Consider the following 12,367-nt stretch of genomic DNA (forward strand, 5'->3'; position numbering starts at 1 on the left):
ACGGGATTGTCAGAGTGCCTGGATCTGGATGTTGGTGGGAAAAAGGAAACTTCTGCTTCTAAGCTGTTCATGCAGTTATATCTGAATTAGTTTATCTATCTTTGTTGATTGGATCAAAGCGTGGGTCCAGCATCTGTTAAGGGACTGGCTGCTTTATGCATCCTTCCACTAGGCAGGTAGGGAATAGTAGTAAGCAAAGTTTTGTCCTGTTGCAAGCTGGAGAGCTGTTAATTCCATGGCCTGAAGCATGAAGGGTTTGGGTTTAAAAGAGCTAAAGCAATCGGCAGGTGGGGAAATGTTTGTGGGTTCAACTTATTTCTGATGTCAAAGGAAGAGCCGCTACCACAGCAGCATCTTTCTTGGCAGAAGCCGGTTTCTGTGCCCTTTCAGGTGGACTGTGCAGGCAGAGTGATTGCGTTGCCCTGGTTCTGTCAGCGTCATGTGAATAATCACATCTGAGCAAAATTAGTTCCTAAATTTCCTCTGGTTCAGGTTTTTAACAGTTCTTAATACATAGCTTTTGCCTGATAGTTGTCTGTGGCGCTGAGTGGATAGTGGGTCTTGTACTGGGCTTCTGAACTCTTTGGCTACAGAAAGTTTATCAAGTGCTAAAAACTCAAGGATCACGTTATGTGCTGCAAATTCAGTCCCCAACTGGCTGGCACAGGGAGCTAAAGTCACAAACTGCATCTCTTACACCAGTGTGTTAAGAACGGTACCATAGAGTTAATCTTACTATAGTCGCTTTAATTTTAATACAAAAAAAAAATTACTTCTTAGAGACTTACATAGATCAGGAAGTGATGGCAGAGTCAGTACCTGGACTAGGATGTAGGGCAAACATACCATAATGCTCTCGTTCCGTCAGTAATTTTAGTAAGTGTGCTTTCCAACTAGCACATGACCCCAAGGTGTCCCATCCTGCTGTGCTCACGGCTCACAGCGTGCTGAGCAGGGTTCAGCACCCCGTGCCAGGGAGGTGCGCTGTGACCAGGGCACCTGTGCTTCGTGTCTCTTGGGGGATGATAAATTGATGGCTTCACTCATACCAGCATTGACCCCGTAAGGATGAAACGACTGAGCGTTCCCTTGCGTTTTTCTGCGGTGCTGTAGCTGTGACCTCTGTGGAACAGGGAAGAACGAGCCTGAAATATTGGGGGGTGGGGGGGGGGGGTATGTGTCTGACATCTCGCTGTCACCTCTGTGCCTGAGCAGGGGAAGGGGGTGCCGTCACCCTGCCAGCTGGGACAGCGAGGGGAGAGCTTTCACTCCTCCCTGCTTAATAGACTTGGTGAGGATTCCTGGGGCAGAGAGAAGTACTGGAATGAGGAGGAGGAAGGAGGAAAAATGCATTCATCTTCCCACTTCAGAAAGGAGCAGTTGGAAAGGTTTGAGGGCAGATGTTTTTTTTGATGTGGCCTTTGCTCCAGTGCCTTGGGTGTTCTAAACAAGCAGTGTGAAACGCTGCAGTCCAGATGCCCCTGGTGCCGAAGATCCTAGGAGGCATTTTGAGATCTACCATTTTCACTTTTTAACTCTGTCATTGCAGGCATAATCCAGAATTTTTTGCTGTTTATTATTTTAACAAGAATAGTGCTAATAAACTACCCTCTTGTTAGCTTTTGCCTGAGAAATGCATATAAAACTATGGTAGAGATTAAGGTTTAAAGCCAGGAAAAATGCATTCCACAGGGGTCACTTGTAAAAGACCTTACAAAAATAGTGTTCAGATACCAGAGGGGTTTTTTTTAATCAAAACTGAAATGCTTTTGCAGGTTCTCTGCCCAGGAGATAACTTCTAATTTTTACTAATAATGATTTACAACAGATGATGAAAAATGTGGTTCCACGCTCCATTGCATCTCATTTGTTTCCTAACTATGAACAAAAATAAATTAACAAAAATATCTATGTGCCTGTTTTTCCTAGCAGAAAAAATGCTGGCTTTATGCTTTAAAAAGGAAAAAGCCTCTGATTGACTTAACCTAAGTGCCCAGCGTCTTTGGTGGCTACTTTCCAATGCTAAGTGTGAAGATGATTCGTCCCAGGAAGCGGTCGCTGTTAACATTGTTGATGATGCCTTTCCCATTCAGACTGCACTCAACAGGGACCAAATAATTCCTCTTTACATCTGTAAAGTGCATAGCCACCAGTGGGGATGTATAGTTGACCTGAAAAGAAGGGAGATTTAAGTAAATTTTTGAGGGAGCAGAAAGCAGGCAGTGCTTAGATGTGCAATGAAAATCGTTAGCCATTTGTTCACAGTTCCCAGGCATCTGGGTGCGTTTGATGTCTATCATGGTCCCTCAGGATGCTGAAGCTGAGCCTTTCTGTGCCTCAGAGGGATGGGATCACATTGGGTTTTGTACTGCCCAGTGCCAGGAGAAGTAACACTGCATAATGGGACTCTCCTGTTCTAAAAACCAGTCTGTGGCTTGTGGTAGGGAACCCGTGGTGTTGTATTAGTCTGTGTGCTCAAAGGACGTGCAGACCCGACAGCTGGGGCTGTTACTCATCCTCAGCCAGCAGCAGTGTGGCAGCAAGGGTTTAGTGCCTGCCTCATCTCCTATTTCAGCTTGTGTCATGAAGGTATGTTACCTCCTAGCACCGTACCGTCCAGCACAAACCGAAGCGGTGCTGGGCAGTGTGTTCAGAAATAGCTGCTGGTGTGGGGCTGCTCTGTTCTGAACCACCCAGCCTGAGGTGGGTTTGTCAGGGCTTTGATAGAAGCTCCATCCTTTTCCTCTTGTGTCACCTAAACCCTGGCTTCTCTGATGCCCTGGGAAAATGCTGGTGTTGAGACCTTCTCTGGGAGTTAGCAGAACCAGCCTTAGTCTCCAGATGATAAATGTAATCTTTCTCGTTGCTGGCAAAGGGGAACCGGAGTCCCCAAGGATTGCCCGCAGTTTGTCAGAGACAGAAATAGAGCGCTGTAATCCCAGTGCCCGTGACCTCCCTCCTGCCTGCATCTGCCCAAAATAGCCAGAAAGCACATCTGCACTCTGTGCACCAGCTCCTGCCCTCTCCTTCCCAAGGAGAAATAACAAGTATGCCAGAGTCCTTACTCACGTGAGTCATCTTGCCATAGTAGGGGTAATACATGAGATCGAATGTCCCGTTTCCAGGGTAGAAGTCCACCGACCTGAGATCGCTCTCATTGCCTTTCTGTCATTGAAAAAAAACCCAAACAAACCAATGGTACATGCATGGCACGTGGGATGCAAAATACGGCTCCCTTCAGAGTAAGGAGAAGGAACTTTTACTACAAGCATCTCTCACAGGTCCCCACCAGGGCTGAGCTGTGCCTGCCCGCCCGCAGCGTGTTTACTGTGGAAGCCGGCTGCTGCTCAGCGAGCCAGAGCACAGCACTGCTGCAAAGGCACAGGCAAGGGTTAGAGGATCTGCTGCTTGTCAGTCCCCCCCTGCACTTGCCTACTGCTTTATTGCTCTCCGAGGGCATGATCTAGCGGCTGCGCAGGCAGTGGGAGCCCTTCCCTCACCCCACGGCTGCTGGCTTGCGGGATGCTCCCCAGGACTGAGGGTACCACGGAGCAGCTGGGGATGGATGTGAGCAGCTCCTGCCTCCTCCCCAACAGCTCCAGGCCTGCAGGCCTGCCCTCAGAGCAGTGCCGGGGAGGCTGGCAGCAGCCAGCAGCAAGGGCCAGGGTGGGAAGCAGGAGACCGGTGGCCACTGTTGCTCCCAGCAGACCAACCCCTGCTTGCACCTGGAGGCGTCAGCAGCACGGGGTCCTGTGAGTGTTTGGGGCTGAGATGAGGACAGATATTGGTGGGGTGCATCAGAAGGAGACATTTGGCCTTCTACGCACCACGCTGCCGAGCACGGAGGAAAGCAGTACCTGCACTTTGCAGTCGACGCTCACAGGGACCCCAGCACCAGGACGGTAGCCTATGATCTGCAAAAACAAAAGATGTTCGTGCTTGTACGAAATGCAGTGCCAAGTGCATGCTGCCTGCCTTCTGGAGAGCTTTTCTACATGCCAGTCAGGTTGCTCAGGACAGGAGTTACGTACCCCCCAGAAGGAGGGTCTGCCATCTGTGCTCTAGTGCAGGATTGGTGCCTGAGGGCACAGGCAGAGCAGAGCACCCGGCCTCCCTGCAGTACACAGCCACTGCCCCTCACACTTCACACCCTCTCCACGTGTATTTTCCCAGCACTGAGCCACCATGCTATTAGAAGATTTCAGATAAACTCAATTCTATGAGAATTCCCATTATAAAGAGACTGGGGCCCAGCGTGTAGCCCTGAAGCTCAGTTCCTCCCAGAGAGGGAACTGGCACAAGACCTTCCAAGTTCTCAGGCCTCAGCAAATCAAATCAAGCAAGTTTTGTAGTGCTTTTATGTTTTCTAGCAGGTATGAGCCAGCAGGTTTTGGGATTCTAGTTCCCTTTTACCCTAAGCCTGAGAAGTGGAGGAGTTTCAGTCCCTGCAAGGTCTTTACTCATCACACGGGGATGCACTGAAGGAAGGAATGGAGACGACCAGCTTCCTCTGTACCCGGTTCATCTTCAGCAGGATGCAGGGCTGGCCTTTAGAGTAGCCAAACGTTGGATCCTCAATGCCAGAGCAGTTCTGCAGCGCAGAGCGCTTGAACTGGCAAGCCTTCTTCTCCTCGCTTTCATTGCCCCCTTGGATGAAGTACTGTCCTGAGATGCACTCGATATTCTTCTCCTCTTGAACTTTGTCGTCATAAGCTGGTGGGGACCAAGAGACTTGTTAACATTTCTCAAGCCCTGCAGGGACCTACGCTCTCAGACTACATCCATATGCTAAGGGAGTTAGGAAGTCCCACCTGGAAAGGCAAGGCTCCCTCCCACGGGAGCTCTTGTGACCACCTTCTGAGCCTGCCTTTCTGGAGGGGGGTCGGGAGATGCCCAGGAGGAGCCCCCTGCACCCTGTACATGTGTGTATGGATGAAAACAACTTTCCAGCGTGACTCCTGGGGTGCCTAAGAGCTTACCGGCTAGGAAGCGGTGCATGATGTCCACGTAGGGTTGCCATGTGCTGGGCTGAGAGACATTGAAGGCAATGGTGAACCCATTCAAGTATGGTCTGATCATTACTCCTGGAGAAGGAGACGGACCCAGTTAGACCAGGTATGAGTGGTCTGGTCACGGGCTTGGGGTGCTTGTTGCAGGGACTGGTTACACTGCAGCTGGGTTTGGGGCTGGGCACAGGCACGGGAGCAGCAGCACCAGCTCACAAACCAACTCCCTTCCCAACCCACGGATCCCTCACCTCCATTACACATCCAGAGGACATCGTGCAGGTCAAAATATCCCAGGAAACATAGGAGACCTGGAGGGTCTCAGCAGCGCTGTGGGAAAGTGATGGGCTTGGGGCTACACATGGGGGCTGAGGAGTCCCCCCTGCCCCCTGCTGCAGGGCTGGCTCCAAGCAGGGAGCAGGGCGAGGGGGCCTTATGTTCCCCACCAGCATGAAAACATAGGGAAAATCCTGCTTCTGACATAGGGAAAGGAGTTTTTGAACATCATTTTGCCAGGAATCCCCCAAATAATTATGCGTAAAAGCTGCTCTTGATTTGCATTTTTATTTGAAGATATGAGGTATAAAGGAGCAGCAAGTAAAAAGAATGGGCATCACCTATGAAATGCCTGAACTTCGCCATTTACCTTGAGAATAAGGATAACAATAATTAGCATAATTAGAATAACAATTAGTATAATTAGAATGAATGCTTCACACAGGGCTTTTTAAGACGCCGGATCCTCTGCAGAGAACCTGCAGCACTGTCGGTGCCCTGAGGTAAGCGATAGCACCCTGTGTTGGGGAGCGCTGAGTGACACCGGAGTGTACAGCTCCAGCAGGACTTTACCTGCCGGTAAAAGGTCCCAGTCTCACCATTTCGGTAGGACTTTGCTGTGCGAGTGCCAGCAGCAGTGCCCAAGGCTGGGCTGACATGTGTACATACCTGGCGGAGACACGCGGTCCCGGTACCTGGGCGTGTAGGGGCTCAGCGTGAGTAGCATCGCGTACACGCAAAAGGCAAACATTCCCGCCAGGCACGTGTAAAAAATGAAGTAAAACAGTAAGATCAAACCTGTAAAACAGAGAGGGGATTTTGCTGTTGGCACAAGCAGAACGTGTCCCATGGGGTGTGTGCTGCAGGGATGCACGGCCGTGCTCGGTGTGGCATCCTCCGCAGCTCTGGATCCATCCCGGAGGTGGGAGCTGGCAGCCCCCTTCCACAGACAGATCCTGGCATTTTTGGGTGCAGAGCTCTCAGCCGGACACGCTCCCTTCCCAGCCCTGGGATCCTGGGATGAGGGCAGCTGCCGTTTGGCTCTGTGCCCCTTCCCAGAGCTGTGTCAGGACCAGGTCTGAGCATCCACCTGCCTCGGCTCTTCCCAACAGACAGACAGGACCTTGGCTCTTACCATTCCCACTCCCTCAGGTGAGGGTGCCCAGTGGTGTCAGCCCATCCGAATTCTCGATGGGGGCTGTGGGGTGATGCTCCTGCCCTGACTCCTGTTGCCAGCGCAGCAGTGACCCCAGCCTGGGACTGGAGCGAGTGGCACCGTGCAGGGGCTGCAACATCGCTGGCTGTTTCACAGCCCTGACATCCAGGGAATGAGTTTGTTTTTCCTCTGGACCAGGCTGATGGCTGAGGATGTCTCAAGAGACCATGGCCTATGAATAAAACCCAGCAGCTCAGAAAGCGAACTGAAGCCCTAACCCAAACATTTCCCAGGAGAAACCAGCAGCTCGGGGGGAGCCCTGGGAACACAGATGTGTGCTCCTGCCATACTTCTGCCGAGGCTGCAGTGCTGGGAACCGCTGCAGGGCCGTGTCCTGCTGCAGGCTGAGCTGGGGAGGATGGGACCATCACCGCTGCTGGTGGCGCAGCAGGGATAATGTCCAGCGCCGCCACAGTGATGCTGGGACTGTGCCTTCGCACCAGCCTGGCAGGGCTGGAGCTGCCACTGGGGTGCTGAGCCAATGCTTGTCGGGACATGGTGCTGCCATTGTTCCTGTTCTTACGTTTCCCGCAATGCAGCAGGAAGCATCACCAGCAGAGCCAGGGATGCAGCCTTTCCCAGGGGCTGGGGTCTCTGGTGCTGACCCTGTGGCCAGCTGGCTCCCTGCATTTTGGCAGCACAAGTCCCCTGAGACCCTGTCCCTGCGACGGGGAGCAGCCCCAGGCTCTGCAAACGCCCTCTGCCTCACCCAGCAGATGAGACCTGGAAAGTTCAGCTCCGTTCATCTCCAAATGCTCTCATTTTAAAAGAAAATTTTGTTTTCACAGTAGCTTCATTGCCTCTCTCCTGCCCACCTGTACAGGCATGTGAGCGCACACATGTGTGCAGCCAGGTGTATGTGTGTCCGTAGGGGCCATATAGCATACCATGATGCTCCTAGGGTACAGGAGGACACTACGGTGTAAATAACTCCCAGCAGTAGCCAGCTGGGGCCACATCCACACCAGCCTGAGCAAGTCCTCGCACAGGGCTTTTCTCAGCACCTGGCAGAGCCTCCAGAGACCAAACCCACTTCCCTAGGGACCATCACCCCTGTACTGCTCCCACACTCCAGTCTGCGCCTTCCCATCCAGCAAAGGAGCAGCAAAACTGGGCTGCCTCCATGGCCAGCAAAGGGCACAGGGGAGCAAATGCGGATTTAAAGGCCTGCCCCAGACTCGCGCTTGGGAGTTTTCAGACTCCTCCAGCACTCATGGGCAGTTTCCTTTGTTTCTCCTGGCTGTCAGCACAGGCTTTGCAGGAGACCCAGCACGCTCGGCGGGGGCACGGGCAGGCTGCAGGGCTTGTGAGCGTGTTGCTGGTGCCAGCCAAGGAGGGCTGCAAACACTGAGCAGCAGCCCCTGATAACTCACAGCCTTACACCGGCGCGATGTGCATGTGATGCTAGGCTGAGGTCGTGGGTTTTTTGCCCTGCTGCTGAGGCTACGTGCTGTCAGGACAGCAGAGCTGCAAAGGCAGATGGCATTGCACATGCTGTGGCACCTTAGTCTTGGTCTGAGCCTGCAGCAGTGCTGTCCCTGCAGCCACGGGCTGCTCTGAACCACCCGGAGCACCTCCAGATGCAGTGATAATTTTTGAAGCCACATGGACATGGCTAAAATAGGGTGTTCAAAGACCCACTGGTACATCCCAGCCCTGACAGCATGGGTGGGCTCTGCTGTGGGCACCGCACCATGTAATGCCCTGGGAAGCTGCAGGGTGGTGGTGATGACCAGCCCTTCCCGCCCCAGAGCCAGGCCACACGCAGGCAAGGAGGGCTGCTCAGCCCTGCAGTGCACACCCTCCCCAAAACACCTGCCCTGTGGCTCAGGTGCTCTTCTCCCACCACACTGATGACCCCAAAGCCACCTCCCCGTGGGCTCCTGACTTAGGCAGGAGCCAGGTTGCTGGCGGCAGCAGGGGTGAGTGGCTGCATCAGACCAACCTGCAGTCCCCATGTTTGTTCAGGCTCTTAATTTCTTCCCAGTACATGGTCTGGGCAGCCTGCAATCTTTGCTTTCCCATCCTCAGTAAACATCAACATCCAGACTAAGGGTAACTTCCCTAAGGTTTTCTGCTTGTCCTCCTCACTAGTTCTTTATTGCAGTGGTTAGAAACATCTGCCCTGGAAATATGGGATGGGGGTGGTCAGTCCAAGCTATCAAGGATGGTCACAGGCAAGTGCATCTGTGGTGAAGCAGAAAAGGCAACGATCCCGAAAGCAGGGCTTGAGCAAGGACCTACCCCAGCTCTTGGCTGTTCTCCCCAGGCACGTTCTCTCCTCTGGGTTCCACAGGAATACCTTCATCTCCCCAGCCAGGTCTGCCCAGGTTTTGCTCCCCATCTCTGCCTTGGTCTCGTCCTTCTGTCTGTCAGAATCCTGGACTTTCTCCTCGTGCTTATTTTCCTGGAAGAGTTACAGAACACAACCCCCACACGCAAGCTGAACATCTCATTGGCCAAAAATAAATGCAAAAACACTTAATAGCTGGAAGTGTTTCAAATTTCCATTTTCCCATCATCACTCTTGAGTTAAAGAGAGGCAGTTTTGGCTGTTCTGACTTAAGATTGCTTAGATCCCAACATCCATTTTTCCATTACACGTACGTCACTGCCATCACACCAGGTACTGTCTCCTTGTCCTGGCATTTACAGAAACTCATCTTTTTCCACCTGCGTGGACATGACCAAGGAAAAGCTGTGACGTGGGAGGGCCAGGGCTGTTCCCACGCTTCTGCAACATCTCTGAGCTCAAGCACACGTTTTCTGTGCTACCACAGATAAAAGCAGGCAGCATTATTTAAGAGGTCATCCAGTTTGTTTTTCTTGGCATGTGAGCAAGTGTTTAGTCTTTGGAGAAATCCCTGTGTTGTTATTTTTTAATTACACTGAGTTCCAGGGAAGAGCATCTCCCCAGGCGGTGAGAGTTTGTGTTTTGCCTCGGTGGTGAAAATTCATTTGTCCAGAGCTCAGGAACACAGATCTCTCTGTACCTGTGCCTGGCCAAGAGTCACCTGAGAGGAGACACAGCGGCTGTCCCTCACCGCCCTTGAACCTGGGCAGGCTCTGTGTCTCTACAAGCAGCTGACGAGGTGGCAGAGGGTGCAGACCTTGCTTTGAGCTTGGGGCAGGGCTGGGCCAGGTACTGCTGGGGAGAAGAGGTGATGCTGAGATCTGGGTGGGTTCATCGCTTCCCTGTGCTTTAATGTAAACACTGCTGCAGGGTTCAGCTGCTCCCGGATGGGTCAGGGCCATGCTTGCCTGCCACAGCCACATCTCCCCAAGGCCACCATGCCCATGGCAAACACAGCCTGGCAGCAGCTGCACTGGCACGATTGCCCCGTCTCTGCGCCGAGGGCTGTGGAAATCTGCCGTCTGTGAGCACCTGTTGGAGCCAGGGCCAACAAGTGAGATATTTACACCCTACAGGTTGCCTTGGGAGAGCCAAGAAGTGGCCAACAGCTTGGCAGAAAGTCTGGCTTGGAAACACCTTGGGATCAGGGGGGATTAAACTCTGCTCAGACACACAAATACTGCAAAACAGTGGGAACGGGGAGAGCGCACTGACTCTACCGCCCGAATTCATGCCTTGGGGATTCTGGGTCAGACCCAGGGGGGCTGTAAACTATCACCATCCTACTAATTGCCCCGATCAGCCCCGGTTAAGGCCCCCGTGGGGCTCTTCTGGGAGCACGCCTGCGTCAGAGCACTGCTGCCAGCAAAATGCCTGCAGCTGCCTGTACAGCGAAGGCAATGCTTGGCTCGGGTCCTGTACCCCGGGCTGGAGCCCTGCCCGAGCCAGGTCCTGCATGGCCACAGCCCTGTACCACACAAGGCTGATGAAACCGGAGGATTTCGGAGCAGAGAAGCAGGAGCCCCAGCACGAGTGGCTGGCAGGGACATGGGAGAGGAGGTGGAGGGGCTGCTGCCAGGACACCTGCAGAGGAGTAAGTGATGGAAGAAGAGGAGGAGAAGGAGTTCTCCTTCCTCCCACTCTCCTCCCCATTAAATAAAGGAGCTACCAGCAGCTGCTATGGAAACATTTTCTCAGACTGTCAGAGTAGCAGGGACTGCTCAGAGGAACTCTGCCAATGTTTAGTGCTGCTTTGGGAATAGCCCTTTGGATTTCACACCAGCTGCAGCTCGGAGGCAGTGAGGGCAGCGCATGGGCTGTATGCAGAGCCCTCGCCCAGAAGCTGCTATCAGTGCTTAGAGTTGTGGGGGGACATGGGGGCAGCCCCCCATGGGCTCTCACCCAGGGAACGCCACAGCTCTGCCCTGCAGAAGGCTTTTGCAAGGACGGAAAACTTTCCAGCTGTCCTGGCTCCATGCTGCATATCCAGTACTCAATGAAGGGTCCCATCCTGCCAGCTGGGAGAGGCCATGGCGGCTCCGTGGCAGCATAGGGAGGCTGAGGAGGCCCCAGGCTCTGCCCACAGGCAGGAAGGTCTGTGTGGGGCAGACAAACAGGATGGGATGTCCCCACTGCCAGGTCCTGCCCGAGGTCCCTGAGCTAGGGAGCTAGGTTAGGTCTGGATTGGAACACCTCCCCAGTGTTCTGCTTCTGTACCCCAGGACCAGAGATGGCCTCGGAGCAGTCCCTTGCACCTGGAAAAGGAGCAGGAGATGGGGTAGGAGCATGCTGGGGCAGGGAGGGGGCACAGCCATGGCGGGACCTGTTGGGACACTGGACAACCCCCGGCTGCTGCCTGCCGTGGCAGCTGAGGTGACGTTGGATGGCAAAGCAAAGCTCGGGTTCATCCCCTGGTGGGACCACGCTGTGCTGATGGTCATGTGTGTCCTGGGGGAGGCTGGGGTTTTTCCCCCATCCTCAACCCCGACCAGGTCAGCTCTCAATGGCAGGTTCCCCCAAACGAAAGCCAGGTATGTGGAGGGTCCGTGCCCAGGTGTCCCCGCCCCTCCTGGCCCCCCTCACTGCCCAGGACCACCAGCCAGACCCTCTGCTGCCCCTTCCCCTCTCAGTACACAGTGCTTATGCTTTGCCTAAGGGATGCAGCAGCATTTCCTAAAGCAAAGTGGTTATATTTATCAGCCACAAAGCAGGTTCTTGGCAGTAGCCCCCACCTCACCTCTCGGAGGGTGGCCAGCGGCCCCCAAAAGACTCACCACCTTCCAGTGGGGGCTCCTGTCCTGGCCCTCCATGCCCCCGGCGATGGCGTTCCCGTCCATCCCTGGGTGGGAAATGCAGAGAAACATGAGGGCTAGCACTGCAGGAGCCCAGGGCTGAGCCCAGCAAGCACCAGCCCCATTGTGGATGTCGTGTTGCCCCAGCTCTCGGGGACCCACAGGCACAGCCCTCTCCCCAGCACAGCTCCCCAGCCCCTATCTCCCCCCAAAAAGGCTGGGTGAGCTCTGCTGCACCAAGACCTTTGCCTGTCTGCAAGGAACCACGCTGCTTTTCCTCCCTACCCTGCAGGACTTCAGCATTCAGGAGTGGGTCAAAAAATAACTTGCTCTCCTAAGACGGGTGAGCTCAACGCAACAGGATCCTGTCCCAAGCCCCTGGCATCTGGTGCCCTTTGCAGCACCCTCGCAGCATCCTGCCCTGCACCCTAGTCCCCATCAATGCCAGCCAGCACCCTACATGGGGAAGCCAGGCTCTCCGCCCCGGGGAAACCATGTAGCTGTTAATAAACATTGGGAAATCACTAGGGCTTTCGATGACTGCATGTGTCTGTCAATATGTGCTTGTCAGTCACAGTGGGGCCGTGGTTAATGCTTGCAAAATCTCTTTTGCAGTGAAGGCGCAGTGCGAGGGGCAGGTCTATATTTATCCCTTTGAACTGAGGCAGCAGCTACGAGTGCGCAGCGCTGGCTTCCCCGACCAGGCTGTAAGAGCTGGCCCCAG

General features: G+C 53.9%; 1 protein-coding gene across 1 annotated transcript; it reads right to left on the bottom strand.

Annotated features, from left to right (window-relative positions):
• Positions 1-726: 726 nt before the first annotated feature.
• On the bottom strand, positions 727-11,690 carry ATP1B4 (ATPase Na+/K+ transporting family member beta 4). The gene is made up of 8 exons (XM_040614048.1): positions 11,626-11,690; positions 8,743-8,905; positions 5,952-6,080; positions 4,980-5,084; positions 4,517-4,713; positions 3,858-3,914; positions 3,070-3,165; positions 727-2,171 (listed from the first exon to the last, which is right to left on the bottom strand). The coding sequence occupies exons 1-8, from the start codon at positions 11,686-11,688 to the stop codon at positions 2,010-2,012; spliced, it is 972 nt and encodes a 323-aa protein (XP_040469982.1). The 5' UTR covers positions 11,689-11,690; the 3' UTR covers positions 727-2,009.
• Positions 11,691-12,367: the final 677 nt, after the last annotated feature.

Source organism: Falco naumanni, chromosome 14, assembly GCF_017639655.2.
Source record: "Falco naumanni isolate bFalNau1 chromosome 14, bFalNau1.pat, whole genome shotgun sequence".
NCBI lineage: Eukaryota > Metazoa > Chordata > Aves > Falconiformes > Falconidae > Falco > Falco naumanni.